The following is a 25,862-nucleotide window of genomic DNA, read 5'->3' as shown; positions in this document are numbered from 1 at the left end:
CCACAAAAGTTAAAAACTATAACGGTATGTAGGCTTGTTGGTTAAGGGCGACAGAAAAAAAGCAACATGCCTTTGTCTTCTGATTGTTTATCATCTTCCTCTTTTTTGTAAAATAAGCACCTAATAGCTTGGGCATTTTTCCTCAAAATCATTTCTACGTTCATAGTCTTCTCAGACAGTAATCAAAAGATGAGGTCACTCTTCTCCCAATATCTTTCTGATAAGAAAACGACAAGCGGCAGGGTCAAGACTACACCAATACGTAGGTGTTGATATAGTCTCTTTTCAGTACGGAACTCTGTGAATTGAATTGAATTGAATCATTTTTATGACTACTACTATTTATGTGTGCACTTTATAATGAAGCTCTCATTGTACTTGTATAATGACAATAAAGGCTATTGTCATTATACAAGTACAATGAGAGCTTCACTATAAAGTGCACACATAAATAGTAATACTGAACTGACGAACGTAGGATTGTTAAAATGGCCCAGCAGGTAAAAGACGTACTGCCTCACGTCCCGCTGAATGTCATCACAAAGGACTTGGGCAAAACAAATTGTGTGAACGTGACCATAACAAACCTGCTGGAAAACAAGGATGATACAGAGGATAGTGAATGTCGCTCTTTGGGGCTTCACCTGTTGCAAATTTGCCTATAATGCCTATAATGACAATAAAGGCTATTGTCATTATACAAGTACAATGAGAGCTTCACTATAAAGTGCACACATAAATAGTAGTAGTCACAAAAATGATTTATATACGTACAATAAAAATTAAGCGAGGTAAAAAAAAGACTAAAGTGGTTAGCAACCGGTGAGGTAGCTATGGTGTTTTAGTGCAAGTATCAAGGTGCAGGATAAAAATGTAGTGCTAAGATTGAAGTAAATGTCTGAGAACATTACTTATTGATATGGACCTGGCTGTGTTATGGCATTTTACAAATAGTGCAGTGACAGTACTTAATGGAGTCTAGGTTGGGTTCTCGATGCAAAACTTGAGTTCAGTATGGTAACAGCTCTTGTGAAGAAACTGCCCCTGATTCTTTTTGTTTTGACATGTATTCTTCATCACCCTCTGCTTTGTCCCGTCGCAAGTTTTGGAAATGTTAAGCGCCAAGTTGTTGAGAGCGCACCACTCACTGAGTCTAAGGACCTCATCTCTGTAGTCTGCCTCGTTCTCCTCTGTGATCATGCCCACCACCATTGGGTCATCCGCTAATTTCACGAGGATGTTCTCAGGGTACCTGGGTCTGCTGTCATGCATGTAGAGCGAGTAACGTAGTGGACTCAGCACACAGCCTTGGGGTGAGCTGGTGCTGGGCGTGCGTGCGGGCTGGTGAGTGGGGGTGACTCAGTTTCAGGGTCGGTCTTTCCTTATCCTAATGTGTTCAAGGGGCATCATTAGAAAGCAAGGGGCATAAATTATAGTAGACAAGTGACCGAACCAAGCTCCACTCCCAAATGATTACGTTTTTTTTGGCAGACGCCCATAGGGGGTCTACCAGTTTGACCATTGAGCAACAAACATCAAATGACTCATTTATACGTATCAGACGTACCAATACAATCACATAATCTTACGGAAAATTGTAGTCACAAGTCATCCTCTGAGTCTTACGATCACGCCGGCGTAATCAATCGCACGGCATGTTTAAAGTGCCGTCAAAAATAAACTATTTTACATTGAACATTTGGGAAAGTGTGGAGTTCTAACTCACAGTTTTTATTTCTTATTTATAGACTACAGCAAACCAGAGATATCTTCGATTTAACTTAATCGTAGAAAATGTCCACTAGAATAGTGTTTCCGAACCGTTTTTGAGCGGTGGCACACTTTTTACTTTGCAAAAATCTCAAATCACACCACCAATTGAAAATCTTCTACAGTGATACCTTGACGTACGAGTGTCCCAACACACGAGAAATTTGAGATACGAGGAAAATTCACAGCAAATTTTAGCCTTTAGATACTTATTTAAAGTTTACTGTATGTTACGAGCACGTTGCTCTCTCTCTCCCTCTCCCTCTCTCCCTCTCTTACTCTCTTACTCTCTTACTCTCTCCCTCTCTCCCTCTCTCCCTCTCTCCGTCTTTCCCTCTCTCCAAAAGTCTATGTCCCCTAAACAACTTCTGGGTCACATGGCGTAAAAATAAGCAATGTATCGATTTCATTCTTGTTATTTTATGACTTTTTCTCCCAAGCTTACTTCAATTGCATAATATTACACAAAAAATAGTTTTGTGGTCACACAAACTTTATATCACCAAAAATTGATGCAAGTGAAACTTAACAACTTCTGGTTTGTGTTTCATTAAATATCAGCAAAAAAAATCTTGTGATATTACGATATGAACTTATTGTTCATTATATTTCAATTTTGATCTTATGTTATTCCTTTTTTTTCTCAGAATATTACAATGTATGAGTCCTTGGCAGTTAATTCCTCGCGGCACACCTGACCAACGCTCACGGCGAAACACTGCACAAGAAGGCACTCATGCTTTTTGGACAGGATATGTGATGTTTCATTCATTCATTTTCTGAACCACTTCCCTTACATGGGTTCGGGGGGATGCTGGAGCCTATCGCAGCTAAACGGATACCCTGAATCGGTGGCCAGCCAATTGCAGGCCACAATGAAACGGACAACCATTCACGTTCACAATCATACCTAGGGGCAATTTACAGTATTCAACCAGCCTACCCTGCATGTTTTGGGGATATAGGAGGAAACCGGAGTACTCGGAGAAAACCCACACAAGCCCCAGGTGAACATGCAAACTCCACACAGTGAGGACTGACCAGGGATTGAAACCTCGACCGCAGAAGTGTGAGGCTGTCATGCGAACCACTAGTCCCCAGGCTGTCGTGATGTTATATTTATGTCGGAAGTCGGAATTTGATTACTTTTGTGTCTTATTTTGGCCCAGTATGGTATTGTAATAGGTTATGGTGTCATTATAACAGTTGATGTTGTGTTGAGAAAAAATGTACCAAGCAAGAACAGAGGTCATTTTGAGTCAAGACCTGTCTTTTGCAAGTAAAAATCCTATAAACAGGAGAAGTTTAAAACTTGGACGTTGGATACTTAACTATGGTATTCCTGTATTTCATTGCTCCATTTATCACATGAACACAGAATCATGAATACGCATGACAAACGTAAATAAAATTATGGCATGCATCTGGAATTCAGTTTCTAATCAGATCTGTTTCAAAGCGATAGCCGCTGTTGCTGGTGATTATATAATCAGGATGATGATGAGAACAGTTTAGATTATTGCTTTTCTGTACACAGGTTTAGAAAATGTCACAGTCCAACTGAACCTGGAGGCAGAGTTTCACTTCACTCATCTCATCATGACTTTCAAAGTGAGTTTCAGCAAGTTGAATTGGGGTATATACCTTTGACAGTTGCTGGAAGAAAATGGAACTAATTTTGTCATGCTTGTCATTGTAAAAAAAAGATTCCATAGCATATTTTTCATATATACATCACTATACTTACATATGAACTACATTGCTCTTTTTATATATAGTTTGGTTGGTCCAGTACCCGGACGTTTGGTCGACGGACGTTCGGTCGAACGGACGTTCGGTCGAACGGACGTTCGGTCGAACGGACGTTCGGTCGAACGGACGTTCGGTCGAACGGACGTTCGGTCGAACGGACGTTCGGTCGAACGGACGTTCGGTCGAACGGACGTTCGGTCGAACGGACGTTCGGTCGAACGGACGTTCGGTCGAACGGACGTTCGGTCGAACGGACGTTCGGTCGAACGGACGTTCGGTCGAACGGACGTTTGGTCGACGGATTCGCCGCCGGACGTTTCGTCGACGGATTCGCCGCCGGACGTTTGGTCGACGGATTCGCCGCCGGACGTTTGGTCGACGGATTCGCCGCCGTACATTTCGTCGAACTGACGTTTCGGCGCCGGGTTCGCTCGCTCTCAAAATTATAATCATGAGAAAGAGCGAGACAGAGAGTTTACTGTTGAAAGCGATCAACCAGGTAATCTCTCGCTCTCAAAATTATGATCATGAGAGAGAGAGTGAGTTTGTAATTGCATTGACAATGTAAGAGCATTAATACCTAAATATCTAATATCGAAATTATCAATAAGTTGCGTATAAACATGAGAGAGAGAGAGAGAGAGAAGAGAGAGAGTTTACTGTTGAAAGCGATCAACCAGGTAATCTCTCGCTCTCAAAATTATAATCATGAGAGAGAGTGAGTTTGTAATTGCATTGACAATGTGAGAGCATTAATATCTAAATATCTAATATCAAAATTATCAATAAGTTGCGTATTATTGGCGTGTGTGTACATGTTATTCGTCGCCGGATTCGCTCGAGAAGTTTTAATAATTATATATTTTTAGTTTCACACCATTCTTGATTTCTTGTGGACTGAATTACTGTTTTTCATTGGCTCTTATCCTCAAAAACGTTTTGTCGTGCTGCATTGGTAATTTGTTGACTGTTTTTCATTGGTTCCCACCCTCAAAGACGTTTCGCCCTGCTGCCATGGTGATTGAACGCTCAGCAGACTTTGGGAAAACCTGGAAAGTATATCGCTACTTTGCCTATGATTGTGAAACGTCCTTCCCAGACGTTTCTGCTGGTCCCATGAAGAAGGTTGACGATGTCATCTGTGACTCGCGTTATTCCGACATTGAGCCATCTACTGAAGGAGAGGTAATATAAAGTAACTCTCCACACTTCAGAGAACATTTTCACAACAACTACAATTTCATGTGTTTAAAAAGAGTAAAAAATCTGCTTAATTTTTTTCAGGTAATCTTCAGAGTTTTGGACCCAGCTTTCCGGATCGATGACCCATATAGCCCCCGAATACAGAGTATGGACCTAAACAGATTGAGGTGTTTAGTTGCCACTGCCTATAGATATTTATTGATCATTAATGTTTCACAGATATGCTTAAGATCACCAATCTGAGGGTGAAGTTCACCAAACTTCACACACTCGGCGACAATCTTCTTGACTCACGTATGGAGATTAAAGAAAAGTATTACTATGCAGTCTATGATATGGTGGTACGGGGAAACTGCTTCTGCTATGGGCATGCCTCAGAGTGTGCACCAATCCAAAAAATAAGCTCTGTTCGCGAGGACATGGTAAGTTTTCATGGGGGAATAATGTTCAAATTTTCTCCCTTTCTTATTCTTGATCTTTAACATGGGGATAATTTATTTTATTTTCAGGACCACTCTACTTAATACAAAAATTATCACTTAGAAATACATGTGCGCGGCACAGTGTAGAGCAGTGGTCAGGAACCTTTATGACCAAGAGAGCCATGAACAATTCATATTTTTACATGTAATTCCTTGAGAGCCCTACTCAGAATTTAAAAGTAAAAAGAAACGTATGATTTTTTTTAGGTAATTCCAACACTTTTACAGTACAATAAGTATCTAAAGTATTTGAATAACATTGTTATGCTGTTGTTAATCAATGAGAATATGCAGAATGTGCAAGAGAGTCAAGAAAGATTATGACGAAATCAGTACTAGAGCTAGTGTCGACGCCATTTATATTGTGATATGCCAACGCAAAGCTCCCATTGGTCAATGGAGGAGGTAACGTCGCGAACACAGATATGTGCCAACGCGAAGCTACCATTGGTCGATGTAGTGGCACTAGAGATGGTGTCTGCGCCACTTTGATATGCCCCGGCGAGATTTCCATTGGTCGATATAGCAGAGCTCGGGGTAGTGTCAGGAACACAGTGATGTTCCGACACGAGGCTCTTTTTAGTGCGTCCACATTTTAGCTTCCAGGTTAGCAGAGAGCATAAAAAGAGACATTTCTGGCTCTCCTATGCTCGTATCTCAAATTTCTTGAATGTTGGGACACTCGTATATCAAGGTATTACTGTATCTGAATGGTTGTCTATCTATGCAATTGGCTGGTAACCAAATCAGGGTGTACCTAGCCTATTGCCCATAGTAAGGGTCTGGCACCCCTGTGATCCATGTGTGGACAAATGGCATGGAAGTTGATTGAATAGGGAAAAAAAAACAATAAATACTGTGATCCTTCACCCCTTCATGGCTGATGGCTTTAGTACATCACATTTTTTTATTTTAAGTATAAAAAAGTTCATAAAAATGTCAAAATCCATGGTGAAACTGGAAAGCGGAAAACAGGATAAAAATGGCGGAAGTCAGGCTTCACCTTTTTCTTCGGCGCTGAATTGGGTGGCACTCAGCGCTGAAGAAGAAGCGATATTTCCCCGTAGAATTACCGAGAAGGATGAGGTCTTGCCATTTCCTGATATCTTCGGATTATATTTCGAATCACGCACATTACCTTTGGAGAAAGACTACGCCGAGCCATTTCCAGCTTTGGTTGGATTTTGAGTTACCTTTGAAAAGGCCTCCTAAAGTTTGACGTTCCTTGATATCTTGCATTTCCTGTTTTTTGCGAGTAAATTTGGCAAAAACTGTCAAGAAAGACTATTTTTTTGAGTCGCCATTGAAATTGTCTCCTATATATTGACATTCCTTGATATGATAAAGGTGTAGCACGCCATTGCAGCATAAATGAATTTACTTCTTTTGTACATACAGTAATCCCTCGATTATCGTGTCTTCACTGATTGTGAAATCACTCTTTAGCGATTTTTTTTCCGCTATTAATTATTAAAATACATACGTATATAAATTTACAGTTTGTAAAAATGTGAAAATCCACGCTGAAACTCGTAAGCGGAAGCCACTCTTGCTACTCAGCACTGAAGGAAAATAAAAGTTAGAATAAGGGTGACCCTACTTCGCGATTTTTTGATTATTGCGGCAATGTCTGGTCTACATTAACCGTGATATTCAAGGGATTACTGTAATTGAGCTGGTAGGAACCATGTTAATATCAATTAACGCCCCTGCAATTAAAAGGGAGACAGAGGAAGTGAACGGACTTCCCCTCTGGAGAGGCATGCGTGTTGTGGCGATCTATATGCTGCGAATAAATAAAAAATAAATTCTCGTGAGGTCCACCAGCATGGTGAAGAGGTCCGAGATGTAGAAGCTGGTCTCTCCGCTCAGGTTACCGTGCTGCGCGTTGCAGCGACTGTTTTTCTCCACGAAGCGCTGCTGCTTTCGCTTGGCCACCGGCGCTCATGCGCTGCTGTTTACCGCCCAAAAGTCGCATCTTCCGAAGCGCGGAACTGTAAATTCTCGTTTGCAATAAGACCCACCTGTGAGAGGGGGCCAAAGAGGTCGGTGCGTCGACAGTTGGGCAGCGGCCAAAGGAGGGATCCTTGGCAGTCCAATCCCCGGCTGCAGATACTGGCTCTTCGGATGTGGAATGTCACCTCTCTGGTTGGGAAAGAGGTTGAGAAATTCTGGCTCGACATAGTCGGGCTCACTCCTACGCACAGCAGCTTGGGTTCCGATACCACTCTTAAGGGGGGTTGGACACTTCCACTCTAGAGTTGCCCACGGTGAGAGGCGCCGAGCGGGTGTAGGCATACTTGTTGGCCCCCGGCTCGGTCCCTCTATGTTGGGGTTTACTACCGCAGACGATAGGGTAGCATCCGTCCATCTCCGGGTGGGCGGACGGGACCTAACTGTTGTTTGTGCATATGCACCAAACAGCAGTTCAGAGTACCCACCCTTTTTGGAGTCCTTGGAGGGGTTGCTGGAGAGTGCTCCTTTGGGGGACTCCCTCGTTTTGCTGGGGGACTTCAATTCTCACGTCAGTGAGGAGAGGCGTGATTGGGAAGAATGGCCCCCTAATCGGAACCCGAGTGGTGTTCTATTGTAGGATTTCTGCGGTCGTCCTGGATTGACAATAATGAACACCATGTTCAAGCATAAGGGTGTCCATATGTGCACCTGGCACCAGGACACCCTAGGCCGCAGTTCAATGATCGACTTTGTGGTCGTGTCATCGGACCTGCGGCTGCATGTCTTGGACACTCGGGTAAACCGATCACCACCTGGTGGTGAGTTGGCTCCGATGGTGGGGATGGATGCCCGTGCGGCCCGGGAGACCCAAACGTTTTATGAGGGTCCACTGGGAACGCCTGGCAGAGTCCCCTGTCAGAAGGAGTTTCAATTCCCACCTGCGACAGTTGGGAAGAGGCGGGGGACATTGAGTCCGAGTGGACCATGTTCCACGCTTCTATTGCTGACTGGAGGTGCGGCCGCAAGGTGGTCGGTGCCTGTCGTGGCGGCAATCCCAGAACGCGCTGGTAAACATCGGCGGTGAGGGATGCTGTCAGGCTGAAAAAGAAGTCTCCCGAGGCAGCTGACGGGCACCGGGTGGCCAAGCGGCACGTGGCTCTGGTCGTCTCCAAGGCAAAAACCCGGGCATGTGAGGAGCTCGGTGAGGCCATGGAGAACGACTTCCGGTGGCTTCAAGGAAATGTTGGTACAAATTTTGGATGTCTCAGAAGCGGGAAGCAGTATGTATATATGTATTTACATACATATGTATGTCTGTGTTTATTGCGTATTTTCAAGTTGCATGAACCGCAAATTGTTTTGACAACATAAAGCCTATGTGATCACAATACTGCTTTTGCTGTAATATTTCGAGATTTAAAAAATTAATTAAAGTAATTTGTAAAAATTAGAGAAAAATTGAAAGTTAATATTAGATCTTTGTATTAAGTTTGTTTAATTAGTGAAAAAATCTTTTCACCAATTTAGACTAACATTTTCTCATAAACATAGTTAGTGTGTAAAAAAAAACCTAAAAAACATTTTTCAGCTAAATAAGCTTTATGAACAGGTTTTAATTTCGAACCACACATTTTATCAAAATGTAAAATATGTCTCGCAAAAATGACCTTTAATAATAGAAGTATTGCAAGTCCTGCGATTTGAGTATTGTGCATGCTCACATCATGATGTCGCGGTTCAAATGACACATTGTTCAGGCCTACTTGCAATTGAGTCGTTCTACTTTGGGCCTGTAATTGAAAGCCTGTGTCTTTGCTCTCCATATTCACCGTCACTCTCTAGCCCATGGACAATCTGCAACACAGTCGTTGCGGATTGCTTTTCCAGTGACTCCATGATGTTGCTGATTTTTTTTTCTCGATTTTGTTTCCCAGGTTCATGGTCACTGCATGTGTAATCATAATACCAAGGGACTGAATTGTGAACAGTGTCAAGATTTCTATCATGACCTACCATGGAGACCAGCTGAGGGACGTCACACCAATGCTTGCGAAAGTGAGTAGAAGCACTGGTTCACAGAATATGATTCTCATGGTCAATAAATTGGTGTTAATGTAAAAAAAATGCAAGGTCACCTTTAAAATCCAACAAAAGTCTGCACCTCATTGGAGTTGAGTTCATTCATTCATTATCCGTACCACCTATCCTCACAAGAGTCGCTGGGGGTGCTGGAGCCTATCCCACCCAACTATGGGAACCAGGTCGGGGACACCCTGAATTTGCTGGGCACAAGGCAATTTATAGTGCTCAACCAGCCTACCATGCATGATTTGGGATGTTGGAGGAAGCCGGAGTACCCGTAGAAAACACAAACAAGCCCGGGGAGAACATCCAAACTCCACACAGGGAGGACCCACCTTGGATCGAACTCTCCATCACAGAACTATGAGGCCGATTCTCTAACCACTTGACCACTGAGCCGTCTGAAGTTGAGTTGACTATAATAAATTATATTATTTATTTTCTTAATTGGTTACACAGTGAGAAGTGGGTCGCACGTCAGTCTCACTTTTCTGAAAACAATGGTTCAATCCTGCCTTCCTGTGTGGAGTGTGCATGGTTTATCTATGCCTGCATGGGCTTTCTCTGGGTACTGTTTTTCTCCTACATCCCCAAAACATGTATGGCGAGGGTGCTCAAACATTATTTGCTCCTGCTCTACTTTTCAAGTGGCCACTTCCTGCGATCAACACTTTTTCTGGGCCACCGACAAAGCTCAGCAGTTACCGCTTGTATAGGGGTGCCCACACTATCTCATCTACTAAAGAAATGATCAAGTAAAAAAGACCCAAATCTACCAGTTGAATGCCAAGGTACTAATTGTAGATCGCATGACATTAAGATCGCGATTGATGAGCACCCCGGATTCATAATATGCTTAGTGAGCACTCCAAATTGTCACAAGCCATGAGTGTGTGCATGAATGGTTGAAATTTAAACAAAAACTAAAATAAAAAAAAATCTGTTTTTTGTTTTCACAGAAAGTCTGAATTTTAATCAGAGTTGAGTGACTTGGATTATACATATTTTGTTGAATAGATTTGTCTTCTATTTTCAGGGTGTAATTGCAACCAGCATTCAGATTCATGTCACTTTGACATGGCTGTCTACATGGCTTCAGGAAATGTCAGTGGTGGTATGTGCAATGAATGTCAACACAATACAGCTGGAAACAACTGTGAGCAGTGCAAACCATTCTACTTCCAACACCCAGAGAGAGATGTTAGAGATCCAAACATCTGCGAGCGTGAGTCATGGATAGTCTTTTTGATCGTTTCCAAACAACTTGAGCATTGCAAAAGATATGTCATCACAACTGAAAGTTGAAGAGAAAACACGATTGTCAATAAGAAGTGATTTTATCACTGATTTAGGAGGGTGAGCAAAAAACAGATTAAGGCTATTATCAGTGAAAAAAAGAAATTTTCTGGAGATGAACAAAAATCACTACAGAATATATTAAAAGACATAAAGGCTTCAGTTTCTTCTTTTTAGGTTATTGAAGTACAATACAGTGGTATCTGTACTTAAGAAATGAATTGGTTCCATAAGTAGTTCCATAAGTAGTTTCACAACTTTTTTTGAGTGTAGAGCCATATTTCAAATGGAATTAGCCTAATTTGTTCCACAATCTTAACCCTCTAAACCAGGGGTCTCGAACTCAATTTACCTGGGGGCCGCTAGAGGCCGAGTCTGGGTGAGACTGGGCCGCATCAGGATTTCCACAAGAAAAGCACTGATAAAACTTTCCAACGTTATCAAATATCTTTATTTTTTAACAAAAAATAATGAATTAAATAAATTAACTTAAAGATGAATAAAAAATAAATCAATCAGTAATATAAAACCAAATAATACTAATGAGCATACAGTAGATATACACTGGCTGGCTAAGTAGAGAAAATGAATTATTTTTATTCCGTTTCAAATGTCTGTATTAACAGCTCTTTAACCTTTAACTTTCTGAACTTGAATGGAACATTGAACATGAAATATTCTGAACACGGCTTCTTTTGCCTACTCCTTGCTGCTAGAGACCTGGCAGCGCTTCTTCTCACATAGTCACATTTGGCTTGAGGGAGGAAGCAGTGGAGACCCTTAGTAGAGCTTGAAGATGCTCATCAGTAAGTCTGGACCTGTACTTGGACTTATTGAAGTTCAAGGTGGAGAAGAGCTTCTCACACAAGTATGTGCTCCCAAAAAGGCACATGGTCCGCTTGAACCTTCGGGAAAGTTCAGGGAAGCTGGGGGTCAACTCTCTCAAAAATTGCCCAAGCTTGTCTGCTTCTCCACTCACCTCCCTGAACTTGGCTTTGAGTGCAGAATTGCACTGCAGGTCAATGAGCTCCATTTGAAGCTCAGGAGGGGCATCTTGCACATCAAAGGAGAAGGGGTCCGCAAAAATTTGAAATGTGGCTTTGTGTGTCTTGAAGTCTGCAAATCTGTGATCAAATTCCTCCTGTAGCTTCGAAATGGCCTCAACATACTTCTCACCACTGAATGGTGTGCCTGCATCCACGAGAGCCTTGCATGCTGGGAAATGGCAAAGGTTTGTCTGAGAGAGCTGGGCTTTCCATAACACAAGTTTAGTGCAGAATGCTCTCACGTTGTCATAGGCAGCACTGACAAGTTGCCCCTGGCCTTGTAGCTTCTTGTTCAGTACATTAAGCTCATGTGTGATATCAACAAGAAAAGCCAAGTCCATGAGCCATTTGGGATCACTTAGCACAGGATCAATCAACTCACAAACGGCGTAGCTAGCTTTGACTGCTGCATTACTGTCTTTGGTAGCCTTCTTGAAGAGATCCTGTTGCCTCAGAAGACGGCAACCTGGTTGGCTCTCTCATCTCCCTGGTATTTTTCGTACTCCTCAGCATGTCTCATAGTACAATTACGTTTCAAATTGTATTCCTTGTGCACCGCAACTTTTTCAGTGTAAATGAGACACGTCGGGGTGCCCCTGTGTTCAACAAAGAAATATTGCACTCCCTACTTTTCTTGAAACTGTCTGTGCTCATCACCGACCTTTCTCTTCACGGCAGGCTTTGAAAGAGACATCTCTGGGGCTCTGTAATATGTTTTTCCACTTGGAATGAGTCTCGGGTTGATCTTTCACATTCAGTCCCGCGGGTTTGTGGCGCATGTGCACTTTCGCTCTCCGTTTCAATCGCGGAGATGGCTACAGACACTGACACAGACTGGATCACGGATCATATCGCCTCATTCAGTTCTATGCTGAGAGCAGCGGAGGAGTGTGCGTGCCGAGCGGAGGGATCGGCCTCACGGCTTCTCCTCCGCCCAGCTGATTGGAGGAATGAATGAGTGAGTGAGCGAGGCACTGGACAGCCCGGCCGATGTCCCGCCCTCCAGAGCCGTATACCTCACCGTGATTGGTTCATTCAGCTCCGAACCAAAGTTCCCTCTAATTTTTTGTTGGTCTGAGCAGAAAGACAACCTCCCTGAGCGCACTGAGTACCAGTGTGAGCGACATCATCGGTACTCGGATGATTCGCCTAAAGACGTTTCGCCGACGGACGTTTGACACTCTTGGGCAGGCAGATGTAGCAGAACCGAGCCGTAAAATGACAGCAATCGGGTCAAATCCATCCTAAAACAGCATTTAATGATTAAATACAAATACTGGATGATATCGCGATGGAGGCAAAAAAACGTCTATAGACGTCCATTCGCCAAACGGCTCAAAATGCTCTCAAATTCGGTCAAATCCATCTGAAAACAGCGTTTAATGATTAAATACAAATACTAGTATTTGTATTTAATCATTAAACTAACAAACACTAGTACGACCTGTCCGTCTGTCAAACGTCCGTCGGCGAAACGTCTTTAGGCGAATCATCCGGTCACGACATCATCATTGCTCGCTATTGGCACACCAGTATCACACCTGCCACAAGCAGGTGCATGTCAATGTTCCCTCTAATTTTTCATGTAAAACATGCTGTAAAACAAGAAAAACATGAGTGGACAGAGCTACTGCCACTGGCTGCCACTTAAACGGCGCCATCATGGGGAAAGGGGTAAAAAAAAAAAAAAAAAAAAAAAAAAAAAAAAAAAAAAAAAAAAAAAAAAAAAAAAAAAAATTATAAACAAAAATTCGATCTTTCATATTAAGACGGGGGCCGCAAATTATCGTCCCGCGGGCCGCAGTTGGCCCGCGGGCCGCAAGTTTGAGACCCCTGCTCTAAACCTTTGAAAAAGTGCTTACCAATTTTGTATGAAATATGTAAGCAAATGTATGCATGTAAGTGAAAAAGAGGAAAAAAAATGAGAAAATTATTTATTAAGCCATTAAAATGAATGAAAAATCCAAAAACATTTTACAATGGTGACGAATTTGTTACGGTCAGTTGTACATGAATCAGCAACACACCACCGTCCAGGGCTGATCAGCCATTGTCCGGGGGAAGGAAAAAAACGTGCCATCAATAGGGGCTTTTGGTCGGACAGTCACGTTCATACTCTGCCGGTAGGCTCTACCCCAAATGGGATGGTGCTTTGGTCCACCTGGACATTTTTAGGTCGGACTGGCGGCATTCCCTCCTTTTGGTCCCAGTGGTTGGTATCCCTTTACGGGGTGCCTGCAGGGCGTTGACCTCTGTTCCGGCATAATGGAGACGCAGCTTCCTGCTAGCAGATGGAAGGCCAGCTAGGTCTTGGGAGATAGTCAAAGGGAAAGCAACTCTTGCATGACAATTTCAAAATATATGTACACAGTAATCCCTCGAATAACGCGGTTAATGTAGATCAGACATGGCTGCAATAATCGAAAAACCGTAAAGTAGGATCACCCCTATTCTTTCTACATACCGTACTACATGTTTTCACGCATAAACAAAAATACAAGCACACAAGTACAATTATCAAGAGATGTATTGATGAAATATTACATTACAGGCATATGAAAAGACTGTAATGTATTTATCTAAATATAATCTATAAATAAAAAAATGTAAATACAGACGCTCCCCTACTTACGAACGCAATTGGTTCCGAGCGATTGTTCATAAGTTGAATTTGTTTGTAAGTTGATTCAGTGCTATATTTTGTATTATAATTTATGTTTAAGGCCGATATAAGTATGTTGAAGGTTTATACAAGTGCATTTGTATGTTTAAGGCTTGTATAAGTAACACGCATTGGTTTGTACTGAAAAAAAACATTTAATAAAATGGAGAGAATATGTACAGTACTGTAGAGAGAGAGATTTATGTATTAGAAACTGGCCAAAAGAAGCGACCTAATGACGATTGCACAGTTTTCTTATTTTTTTCATCATAAATGATGAGGTAGCACTGTATGGCATCATTCAATTGATTTGCAAACTTTGTGCAACGTTCAATATTTGGGTCCTGCTGCTCGATCTTTCTGTTTATAAATGGTACTGAATGTGCAACGCTCACCACTCTCACGCGCATCAAGCTTCGTTATTATTGCCACTCGTTTCAAATGAAATGGCTTGCCTCTTCCTTGCAACTCCCTCAATAGAAGCCTTTAGCTTTTTACCAACCATATTCAATATTGGATGCATGAGATATTTAATGATACAAATGAAAAAGGTTCTTTGCACACTGGAGATACATTCACGCACTTCCGCATTGCAACGAAGAAGAAGGTAGATGCTGGGTGAGCTGAGCTCTCACAGCGCCAGGCGTCGGTATTAGCGGCGGAAAGAAGTACTACTCCGAAAAAGGGGCGAAATACAAAATTGGACTTGCGAAAATTTTTGGACTTAAACGCAATTTGCAGACATGTTCGTATGTACCGTTGTTCGTAAGTTGAATGTTCGTAAGTAGGGGAGCGTCTGTACTTTAAGTACTGTACTCACTGAAAATAGTTCCTCTCTGCTTGATTTAAATAATAATAATAATTATAATAAAAACAACAATAACAACATAACAACAACGACAATGACGACGACAACAACAACAATAAGAATAAGAATAACAATAATAACAACAACAACAACAATAATAATAATAATAAAATGGTTATTGGGAGCTTTTGTCAAAGTACTCTTTGTCAGATTTCAGAGGCATTGTATCAGGCGTACAAGGAACATGGCAACCGCCGTTTATTTTCTTCTACAAATATGCTGTTGTATAAATATATGACACTGTCAAGACGATTGCCAAATTCCATGACTATGTTATCATCAATCTCCTGGAGACATTGCAAACTGCGTTGCATATTGAAGATGTCCTGTAGAAGTCTCATCATGCCAGCTTCATTACTGTATCTACGGCGTGAATCCCTCAGAATGCTGGTTCATTTTTTTTTAATTCATAGTGGTTACCACTCGCTTAGTGTCCTTGCAAAAGGATATTGTGGCCGTTTTCGCTTCTTCTTTCTTGGTAAAACGCACGGTAGATTTATTTATGCCGCAATGGCATGCTACGCCCTTTGGCATAGCAACGTCACTTTTTCTCGGTCATGTAATCATGCCTCTTTTTTCCTGGGCTCATTGTATGCCAGGACACTTCGGAGACATTTTCATCGGTGACTCAAAATCCAAACAAAGCAGGAAATTCACTCGCAACAAAACAGGATAAGGCAGGATGTTGCCCTTCTAGGGCTTGTTATATTATTATTCTTCTACGGTAAAATATGACTTCTTCTTCAGCGCTGAGTGCCGCTAAATTCAGCACCGAAGAATAAAAGCCATGACTTCAAGCATTTATCCCGTCTTTCGCTTGCGAGTTGTAGCGTGGATTTTGACATTTTTATTAACCTTTTTTATATTTAATATACAAAACCGCGATGTACTGAAGCCACGAATGTTAAACCTGCAAAGTGGTGAAGGATCACAGTATACCAAATCTTGGCAGTGTATTTATCTTTAGTTTTTATATTTATATTCCGTCTGATATTTTGTAACTTGGTGAGTTTTCCATATCATGGAAGAAAGCGTTTCACATCAAAGCTTTTCATAACCCGAATATTTTGTGTGTAGAAGCATTCGTAAGGATGCGTACCACTTTACATACTTTACATTTGAATTTCCAATTTACTTACCGTATTTACTCTCATATAAGCCACTTTTGTCGGACAAAAAAATGATGACTGAATCGAGGGTACGGCTTATATGCGCATAAAAACACGACATGTACGAAACTGCAGGTTGACGACGATGACACGGTGACCTCACGACAAAATGACCCAAGAATATGCGGCCGATTATTTCAAAATAGAGAAAAGATAAACAGATAAAACACTAAACAAAATGTATTTTGACGTCTATGAAAATAATTCAAGGAAAAAATAAACTGAATCTTGCATAAAAAGTGAAAAAACACCCGTTCCCGTCACTGCTTGTAGTTAAACATGCTCAGACTGGCCAGACGCGAGTACACTTGTGTCTGCTATTGCTCGCTCACGGTGCCTCCATCTCACCGTAGGTACATGCTCTGACCATAGCATTTACCATATCAGTACATCACAATAGTTTAATCTGATCGAAGGTCTTGCGATCGATCGTTAAAATATAAACCTTGATACCTGCGTAATGTTTATGCTATTATTGCACCCAGAGACTTGGTGAACTACGTATAGTACTATGGGCATATTTCCTTGTTGTGCTTACGTTACTTCCTTTTTGAATTTGTCTATGTGCAAACAACACCCTCCCTTTCGGAACACAAAGGAAACGATTGTACATTTGTCATTACGAGATAAAAAAAAATTCCGCTTTGATTTTTTTTCTTTTTATTTCTTGTTTGAAAGAGACAACAATTGCAGTAATATGAACCATAAAAAAAAAATCGAGATATTTCGACATTAGAAGCAATTTTGCCGCCACAACTTAAACCTCTGGTAAGAAATTTGTCATTTATGTCATTACAAAGCATTGGATTCTCATCAAGATAGACTTATTTCTTTTTTCAAATTGAATAATTTGATATTTTGCATTTAGAAAGACGGGCATATTAACTTATGATATTGACCCTAATAATATGCTTGTGATTCATACAGTATCTCAGAAATGCCACGTGTGATGATTTTTCTTAAGATTTTCCTTTCAAAGTATAACACATTTGTACTCCCTATTTAAACCATAAATATGGAGATGAAAATTGAGAATCAGCGGGCGGCTTATAAGCGAGAAATTGTAAAGTTCAACAATTTTAAGGCAATTTTAGGGGTGCGCCTTATATGTGCAGGGGGCTTATGTGGAAGTAAATACGGTATGCTTCTGTTCATGCGTTTGTTCGGTTTATATTTTATTCACTGTAATAGAGTCAACAAATGAAAACATCTAGAACACGTGTCAAAGTGGCGGCCCAGGGGCCAAATCTGTCCCGCCGCATCATTTTGTGTGGCCCGGGAAAGTAAATCATGAGTGCTGACTTTCTGTTTTAGGATCAAATTAAAATGAAGAGTATAGATGTATATTACATTTCCTGATTTCCCCCCTTTTAAATCAACAATTGTAATTTTTTAATCATTTTTTGTTTTTAGTTCAAAAATCATTTGTAAAATCTAAAAATATATTTAAAAAAAGCTAAAATAAACATTGTTTTAGATCTATAAAAAAATGAATATTCAGGGCTTTTAATCCAGTTCTTTTAATCCATTAAAAAAATATATATTATATCTAAAATGGTCCGGCCCACATGAAATCGAGTTGACGTTAACGCGGCCCGCGGACCAACCCGAGTCTGACACCCTTGATCTAGAATAACCAATGTCAAGATCTTGTGAATTTGTTTTCTTCACACTGTTTCTTGAAAAAATAGAATGACAGTTATTTAACCAATTTCTTGTTGCCCTGTGTCTCTGTAGGATGCAAATGTGACTCTCTGGGTTCTCTAAATGGGGGAATTTGTGATGGGAGGACAGACATTAGAGTAGGACTTATTTCTGGCCAATGCCACTGCAAAGTCAATGTGGTTGGAGAACGCTGCGACCACTGTAAACAGGCGTATTATGGGCTTTCTGATACCTCAGAAGGATGCAAAGGTATGACATGATCTTTTACAATAATAATCCATTGAGTGATATGTAGAAGGGTGCCGTCCGTCGTCACACGTTAAATGAAATCATGCTTTATGTCATCTCTATGTTAGTAAGTTTATTCACACACATTTACTAAAATTAGGATAATGAGATGAGAAAAGTGACAAAATATTAACGTGATCCAAAATAATGCCTGAAATGCCAATTGATCAACACACATTGTCCGTGGATAAGAGTGTAAATAGTCTCAATGTTCCCAACAATTGACTGGAAACTAATTCAAGGTGTGCCCCGCCTAGTGCCCAAAGTTGGCTGGGAGGCTCCAGCACCCCTACGACCTTTGTGAGGATAAGCGTAACTCAAATTAATGAATTAATAAATAATCATACAGGCCTAAGGGGGTCCTTGGTTTCGTGACCGGACGATTCGCCGAAAGACGTTTGGCCGACGGACGTTTGGCCGACGGACAGTTCGCCGAACGAACGTTTCGCCGAAACGCTCTCCCCGCCCCTGGATCGTGTGTGTACATGTTTTTCAACCTCGGCCCGCCGGCCATATACGGCCCGTTACAGATAACATTCATTTAGGAATAACAAGGGCATGTACTGCCCCCCGCTGGACATATTTCTAAATACAAGTATGCACTACAATGTGCTGCCAATTTTTTATATTTTTTATTTTATCCTTGCGTTTAAAGTAGTAGCCATTTGGAGATCACACAGAACAGTACGGGACAGAAGAAATAGAGAAAATAAAGTAGTAGTAACAGTAAGTACTACTGTAATGAAATTGTAAATCCAGAAATCCTACTCCAGAAAACACCAGCATAGAAAACGTTGAGATTAATCTTTGAATTAAGGTTCTCAGCAAATCATTTTGAATATATATTTCCCAAAATAATGGGAAATTATTTAAAATTAAACTAGAAGTAAAAGTGTGTTCATGGCATTTTCAGATACTGTTCTCTAGAATTTCACATAAGTCTTCTAGTGTTGTTTTTTCTCAGTGTCAGACATCAATCACCAGCTTTGATAAATTACATTGCATGTCCAAATGACTACTACTTTAAATGCAAGGATAAAATAAAAAATTTAAAAAATTGGCAGCACATTGTAGTGTAGTACGTACTAGTATTTAGAAATATGTCCAGCGGGGGGCAGTACATACCCTTGTTATTCCTAAATGAATGTTGTCTGTAATGGGCCGTATATGGCCCGCGGGCCGAGGTTGAAAAACATGTACACACACGACCGGGGGCGGGGAGAGCGTTTCGGCCAAACGTCCGTCGGCCAAACGTCCGTCGGCCAAACGTCTTTTGGCGAATCGTCCAAGTACCCCTTGGTTTACCCTATATTGTATGCTCTGGGACTTTACTTTCAAACTCTACATTTTGTATGGATTCTCAATATAAGAAAAACAGGTGTATGTACCGGTCTGGTATATGTACGTTATCATCAGGGAGGACAGATAATAGTCTTAACTCCCCGCTTTTTTTATTTATTTATATTTTTTACCCGCAAATCTGTAGTTTATGTTTTTAAATGATAGACCTCTGAGACTGGTAGCTTTTTAGTGGTTATCACTAGCGTTGCAGCGATACAATTTTTCGGCTCCCTATATTGATTCCATAGATTTTAAATGGTTTGACAAGCTCCATTGAAAAGCTATATAATTGTGCTAGCCAAACATTTCAATTAAGGTGCATCAGTCGTGCATATTCAATAACCAAAAAAATGTCTTTCTTTTTAGCCTGCACTTGCAACCTTCTGGGTACAGTTCCCAATGGAAATCCGTGTGACAGTGAGACAGGAAACTGCTTCTGCAAACGACTTGTGATTGGAAAGGACTGTGACCAATGTGTTGTGAGTTAATCGTGTACAAATCAAGCTTAATCAACTAAAACCTAAAAGAATATGGAAGTTGATTATGTGTTGCTATAGTAAGTATGGATTTGTGGGAAGAAATAAGAGCTTAAATAATTTTATCGCAAGTCTTTGAAGGATGTAACCAGTTGAGGTGTCATGAAATTCTAAGAGCTGTTCTCTCTTTGTGGGTGTTCAAAGTCTGAACAGTGGGGTCTCAGCAATGATATGGATGGATGCAGACCATGTGATTGTGACCTGGGGGGAGCAATCAACAACCAGTAAGTTTATGTATGCTTTCTGATGGCCAATTACCATACGTGAACTCCCGTCTCTGAACCTCTTCGCCAATCAACTTAAAGCCTGGCTGTTAGACGAGCAAAATTGCGATCACAACGCTGTCTAAAACTGTGCGTCTTGTGTGTGTGTGTCATCGTTTGCACAAGGGACTAAAGATGGAAATTAGCCCTCGCCTACAATCTTGCATATTTACATACATATATGTTCACTCACATGAATATGAATATGTTCATTAATATGTGCTGTCTGATCTCATCTCATCTTTTTCCGCTTTATACGAAGTCAGGTCGCTGAGGCAGCAACTTCAGCAGGGAATCCCAAACTTCCCACTCCCCAGCCACTTTATCCAGCTCTTCCGGGAGGACTCCAAGGTGTTCCCGGGCCAGTCGGGAAACTCTCCTCCTCGTGGCCTCCTCCCGGTGGGACGTGCCCGGAACAGCTCCCGAGGGAGACGTCCAGGGGCATCCTGATCAGATGCTCGAGCCAACTCATTTGGCTCCTCTCGATCCAAAGGAGCAGCGGCTCGATTCCGAGCCACGCACGGATGACCGAGGTTGTCACCTTATCTCTAAGGGAGAGTCCGTGCATGCGCAGGAAACTAATTTCAGCCGCTTGTATCCAGGATCTCGTTCTTTCGGTCACGACCCACAACTCGTGACCATAGATGAGGGTGGGAATTTAGACAGACCGGTAATAGAGAGTTTCACCTTTTGGCTCAGCTCCTTCTTGACCACGATGGACCGGTGCAGAATCTGCATCACCGCAGACGCCGCACCGGTCCGCCTGTCGATCTCCCGCTCCATTCTTCCCTCACTCGTGAACAAGAGCCCAAGATACTTAAACTCCTCCACCTGGGGAAGGACCCAATCCCTGACCCGGAGAGGGCTTGCGACCTTTTTCCGATTGAGGACCATGGTCTCAGATTTGGAGGTGCTGATTCTAGTCCAGCATGCTTCACACTCGGTTGCAAATCGTTCCAGAGAGAGTTGGAGATCACGGCTTTATGAAGCCAACAATACCACATCACCTGCAAAAAGCAGTGATGCAATACTGAGGCCACCAAACCGGAACCGCTCAACACCAGGGCTGCGCCTAGATATTCTGTCGATAAAATTTATGAACAGAATCGGTGGCATAGGGCAGCCCTGGCGGAGTCCAACCCCCACTGGAAACGGATCCGACTTACTACCGGCTATGCGGACCAGACTCTGACACCAGTCATAAAAGGACCAGACCCCGTGCATCAGGGGTTCCTGAACCCCATACTCCTGGAGTACCCCCCACAAGACTCCCTGGGGGACACGGTCTAACGCCTTCTCCACATCCACAAAACACATGTAGACTGGTTGGGCGAACTCCCATGCCTCGCCAAGGACTCTGTAAGGGTGTAGAGCTGATCCACTGTTCCATGGACAGGACAAAAACCACACTGCTCCTCCTGAATCTGAGATTCGACCTTCTGGTCCTGCTCAGTACTGGAATAGACTTTCCCAGGGAGGCTGAGGAGTATGTTTCCTCTATAATTGGAACACACCCTCCGGGGGACGACCAATCCAGAGGCACTGTCCCTGATGTCCACACAATGTTGCAGAGACGTGTCAACCAAGACAGCCCCACAACATCCAGAGCCTTTAGAAACCCCGGGCGGATCTCATTCACCCCCGGGCCCTTACCACAGAGGAGCTTTTTAGCCACCTCGGCGACTTCAACATCCCCAGAGATAAGGTCCTCCTGGGCCACACGGGCATCTGCCCCCACCATCAGAGCCAACTCACCACCAGGTGGTAAACGGTTGACAGCGCCGCCATTCTTTGTCTGGTCAATCACCTCACACCAGTTTGCCATGGGTGACCCTACAAGGCCCCAGACAACATAGCTCCAAGGATTCAACCTTTGCGGTTTCACTACATCGCAGATTTTTTTCTGGGGGAACGTTTTTTGTAAGTTCATAAAAATGTGAAAATCCATGCTGAAACTCGGAAGCAGAAGCCACTCCCCTGTCCTCCGCTTGCTACTAGAACTCAGCACTGAAGTAAAAAAAAATATATATATATATATATATAGACACTCCCCTACTTACGAACGAGTTAGGTTCCGAGCGATTGTTCATAAGTTGAATTTGTTTGTAAGTTGATTCAGTGCTATATTTTGTATTATAATTTATGTTTAAGGCCTATATAAGTATATTGAAGGTTTATATAAGTGCATTTGTATGTTTAAGGCTTGTATAAGTAACACGCATTGGTTTGTACTGAAAAAAACATTTAATAAAATGGAGAGAATATGCACAGTACTGTATAGAGAGAGAGAGAGATTTATGTATTAGAAACTGGCCGAAAGAAGCGATCTAACGACGATTGCACAGTTTTCTTATTTTTTTCATCATAAATGATGCGGTAGCACTGTATGGCATCATTCAATTGATTTGCAAACTTTGTGCAACGTTCAATATTTGGGTCCTGCTGCTCGATCTTTCTGTTTAGAAATGGTACTGACGGTCGAACGATTCAATGTCCGTGAAACGCTCACCACTCTCACGCGCATCAAGCTTCGTTATTATTGCCACTCGTTTCAAATGAAATGGCTTGCCTCTTCCTTGCAACTCCCTCAATAGAAGCCTTTAGCTTTTTACCAACCATATTCAATAATGGATGCATGAGATATTTAATGATACAAATGAAAAAGGTTCTGTGCACACTGGAGATACATTCACGCACTTCCGCATTGCAACGAAGAAGAAGGTAGATGCTGGGTGAGCTGAGCTCTCACAACGCCAGGCGTCGGTATTAGCGGCGGAAAGAAGTACTACTCTGAAAAAGGCGCGAAATACAAAATTGGACTTACGAACATTTTTCGACTTAAACGCAATTTGCAGACATGTTCGTATGTACCGTTGTTCGTAAGTTGAATGTTCGTAAGTAGGGGAGCGTCTGTATATGTAAAATTATTTTTTTTAAATAGGGGTGATCCTACTTTGCGTTTTTTTTGTTTATCGTGGCCATGTCTGGTCTACATTAACCGCGATAATCGAGAGATTACTGTAGTGTCTCAAAGATGGGGCATAGGATACGGGTTTTGGTTGAGTGGGTGGAGATGAGTCATCAATTATGGTTTCATTTCAAGTCACCTCTGATGCAAATTCACACATCGATACTCTCTCAGGTGTAATCAGCTGACTGGTCAGTGCGTCTGCAGAGATCATATGTTTGGACGTCGCTGTGATCAAGTTGAGTCTGGATTTTACTTCATTGCCCTGGACCACTACACCTATGAGGCAGAGGATGCCAAGTTTGGACCTGTGAGTAACCTATAACATGTTTTCTCATCTTGATTGACAAAATACTGGTAGATAGAAATATACTTTATTCACACACAAAGGAAATTCTATTATAATATACATTTATTCACAATTGCTAAGTTATAGTTTGCCTTAATTGCAATGTAACAGATAGCCTTGATAGCCTTTGACATTGGACTTTTTTCTTTAGCGACTGCATTTCCACCACATTTGATCATTGAAATATGTTATCATGAATAAATAATAAATAATATCATGAATATATTATTAATAGCCACCCAATGACCAATCAACAAACTAGACTGGTCCACAAACATAGATGCCCTGTATAAAAAAAGGGGCCAGAGCCACCTCTACCAACTGAGGAGTCTACGGTCCTTTGGAGTGTGCAGGACACTGCTGAGGACTTTTTACGAGACTGTGGTGGCATCTACAGTGTTTTATGCAGTGGTCTGTTGGGGATGGGGGAGCATGGAGAGGGACAGGAACAGGCTGAATAAGCTGGTCAGAAGGGCCAGCTCTGTTCTGGGCTGTCCTTTGGACTCTCGCTGACCAGGATGATGTCCATCATGGACAGCACCTCCCACCCCCTGCATGAGTCTGTGGAGTCCCTTCGAAGCTCTTTTAGCAATAGACTGCGGCACCCTCATTGCAAGAAGGAGCGCTTCCGCAGATCCTTCCTCCCATCAGCTGTCAGGCTCTTTAACAAAGAAATGGCTGAGTGTTAAGACCTACTGTATGCATGCATGTACATCTGTGTATGTATGTACATACATATATATATATATATATATATATATATATATATATATATATATATATATATATAAATATATATATATAAATAAATACATATATATATATATATAAATATATATATATATATATATATATATATATATATATATATATATATATCACCAACACGCTTATTTATTTATATATTTATTCATGTATTTATTTATTAACTTACTTATTACCTATCTAATTATGTCTAAAATGCCTTTCCTATCTCTGCATCCTCACCCTCTTGCTACTGTGACAACGAAATTTCCCGAATACGGGATGAATAAAGTTATCCAATCCAATCCAATGATGCAGTGCTTCTTCCACCTGACTTTGGTGCGGGCAGTCTAGTTCGATTCACACTCGGTTGCGATGTGATTGTGAGCGTGAGTGGTTGTCTATTTCATTGTGCCCTGTGATTGGCTGGCAACCAATTCAGAGTGTCCGCTGTCTGCTGCATATGGTAGGCCTTGTGAGGATAAGCGGTTTGGAAGAATGAATGAATAAATGAATATTACTAATATGTTTAAATGTGATCAGTCGAAATCTATCTAATTTTTTTCCGTAACTATGGTCTAAATCATAAGCTCTTCCATGTTTCCACCCTAATGAAATATGGTTTTGCTGATTGTCTAATATTTTTGGTCCCTATAGGGTGTAAAGGTGATTTCAAGGCCCAACCCTCAGGATCATAGTCCGACCTGGACTGGTTTTGGCCTGGTCAAAATCCCAGAGGGAGCGTTCCTTGAATTTACTATTAACAACATTCCTTTCTCAATGGAGTATGACGTCCTCATCCGTTATGAGCCTCAGGTAGGACATGGACACATAAAGACTACAAAGGTTTTTTCACAATATTCTGTTGATGGGTGGTGAGAGTGACTGTAGTGTTTTCCGCTGAAGTTAGAAGAAGACCTGCAACTAAAACAGCAGATTAGAAAATAGAAAATGTTGACTTTCCCTTTTGCATATTGGAAAACAAACAATGAGAAATACCTATGCAATCTTAAAGAAGAATTGTTTCCAAGATCCATACATCTTAAGCGAGTTTGTGTTTCTGGGCAGCAGCTTCAGCATGAAAACCCAGACTTTCTATTTGTGAGATACCGTGCAAACCAAAAAAATATATATATATTTTTTACCTTGTATCGAGGATCGTAGTCTTTCGGTCAAGACCCATAGGTCATGACCACAGTTGAAGGTAGAATCATAGCTTGACCAGTACCCTATTTACTGGCATGTGAGCCGCTTTTGTCGGACAAAAAAATGATGACTGAATCGAGGGTACGGCCTATATGCGTATAAATCACAACATGCACGAAACTGCAAGTTGACGACGCCAGGACATGATGACTTCATGATGTAACAGGTCTCATAAAACCCGGACAAATAGACCTAGGGACAGTTTTTTTCCCAGTG

The 25,862-nt window shown here is 41.6% G+C and overlaps 1 protein-coding gene across 1 annotated transcript in view; it reads left to right on the top strand.

The window, feature by feature from the left end:
- lamb1a (laminin, beta 1a) overlaps window positions 1-25,862 on the top strand; it is a 78,885-nt gene that overhangs the window by 8,601 nt on the left and 44,422 nt on the right. Inside the window, exons 5-15 of the mRNA XM_077595902.1 lie at window positions 3,308-3,381; window positions 4,519-4,707; window positions 4,807-4,870; window positions 4,945-5,147; window positions 9,098-9,218; window positions 10,282-10,470; window positions 18,024-18,200; window positions 19,947-20,059; window positions 20,261-20,340; window positions 23,522-23,657; window positions 25,098-25,256. Of these exons, the coding sequence (XP_077452028.1) occupies window positions 3,308-3,381; window positions 4,519-4,707; window positions 4,807-4,870; window positions 4,945-5,147; window positions 9,098-9,218; window positions 10,282-10,470; window positions 18,024-18,200; window positions 19,947-20,059; window positions 20,261-20,340; window positions 23,522-23,657; window positions 25,098-25,256 (1,505 nt within the window). The remainder of the gene's footprint in view (window positions 1-3,307; window positions 3,382-4,518; window positions 4,708-4,806; window positions 4,871-4,944; window positions 5,148-9,097; window positions 9,219-10,281; window positions 10,471-18,023; window positions 18,201-19,946; window positions 20,060-20,260; window positions 20,341-23,521; window positions 23,658-25,097; window positions 25,257-25,862) is intronic.

Source organism: Stigmatopora argus, chromosome 3 (assembly GCF_051989625.1).
Source record: "Stigmatopora argus isolate UIUO_Sarg chromosome 3, RoL_Sarg_1.0, whole genome shotgun sequence".
NCBI classification, from domain to species: Eukaryota; Metazoa; Chordata; class Actinopteri; order Syngnathiformes; family Syngnathidae; genus Stigmatopora; species Stigmatopora argus.
Note: the sequence above shows the minus strand (reverse complement) of the source record. Positions and strands in the feature narration are given on the sequence as shown.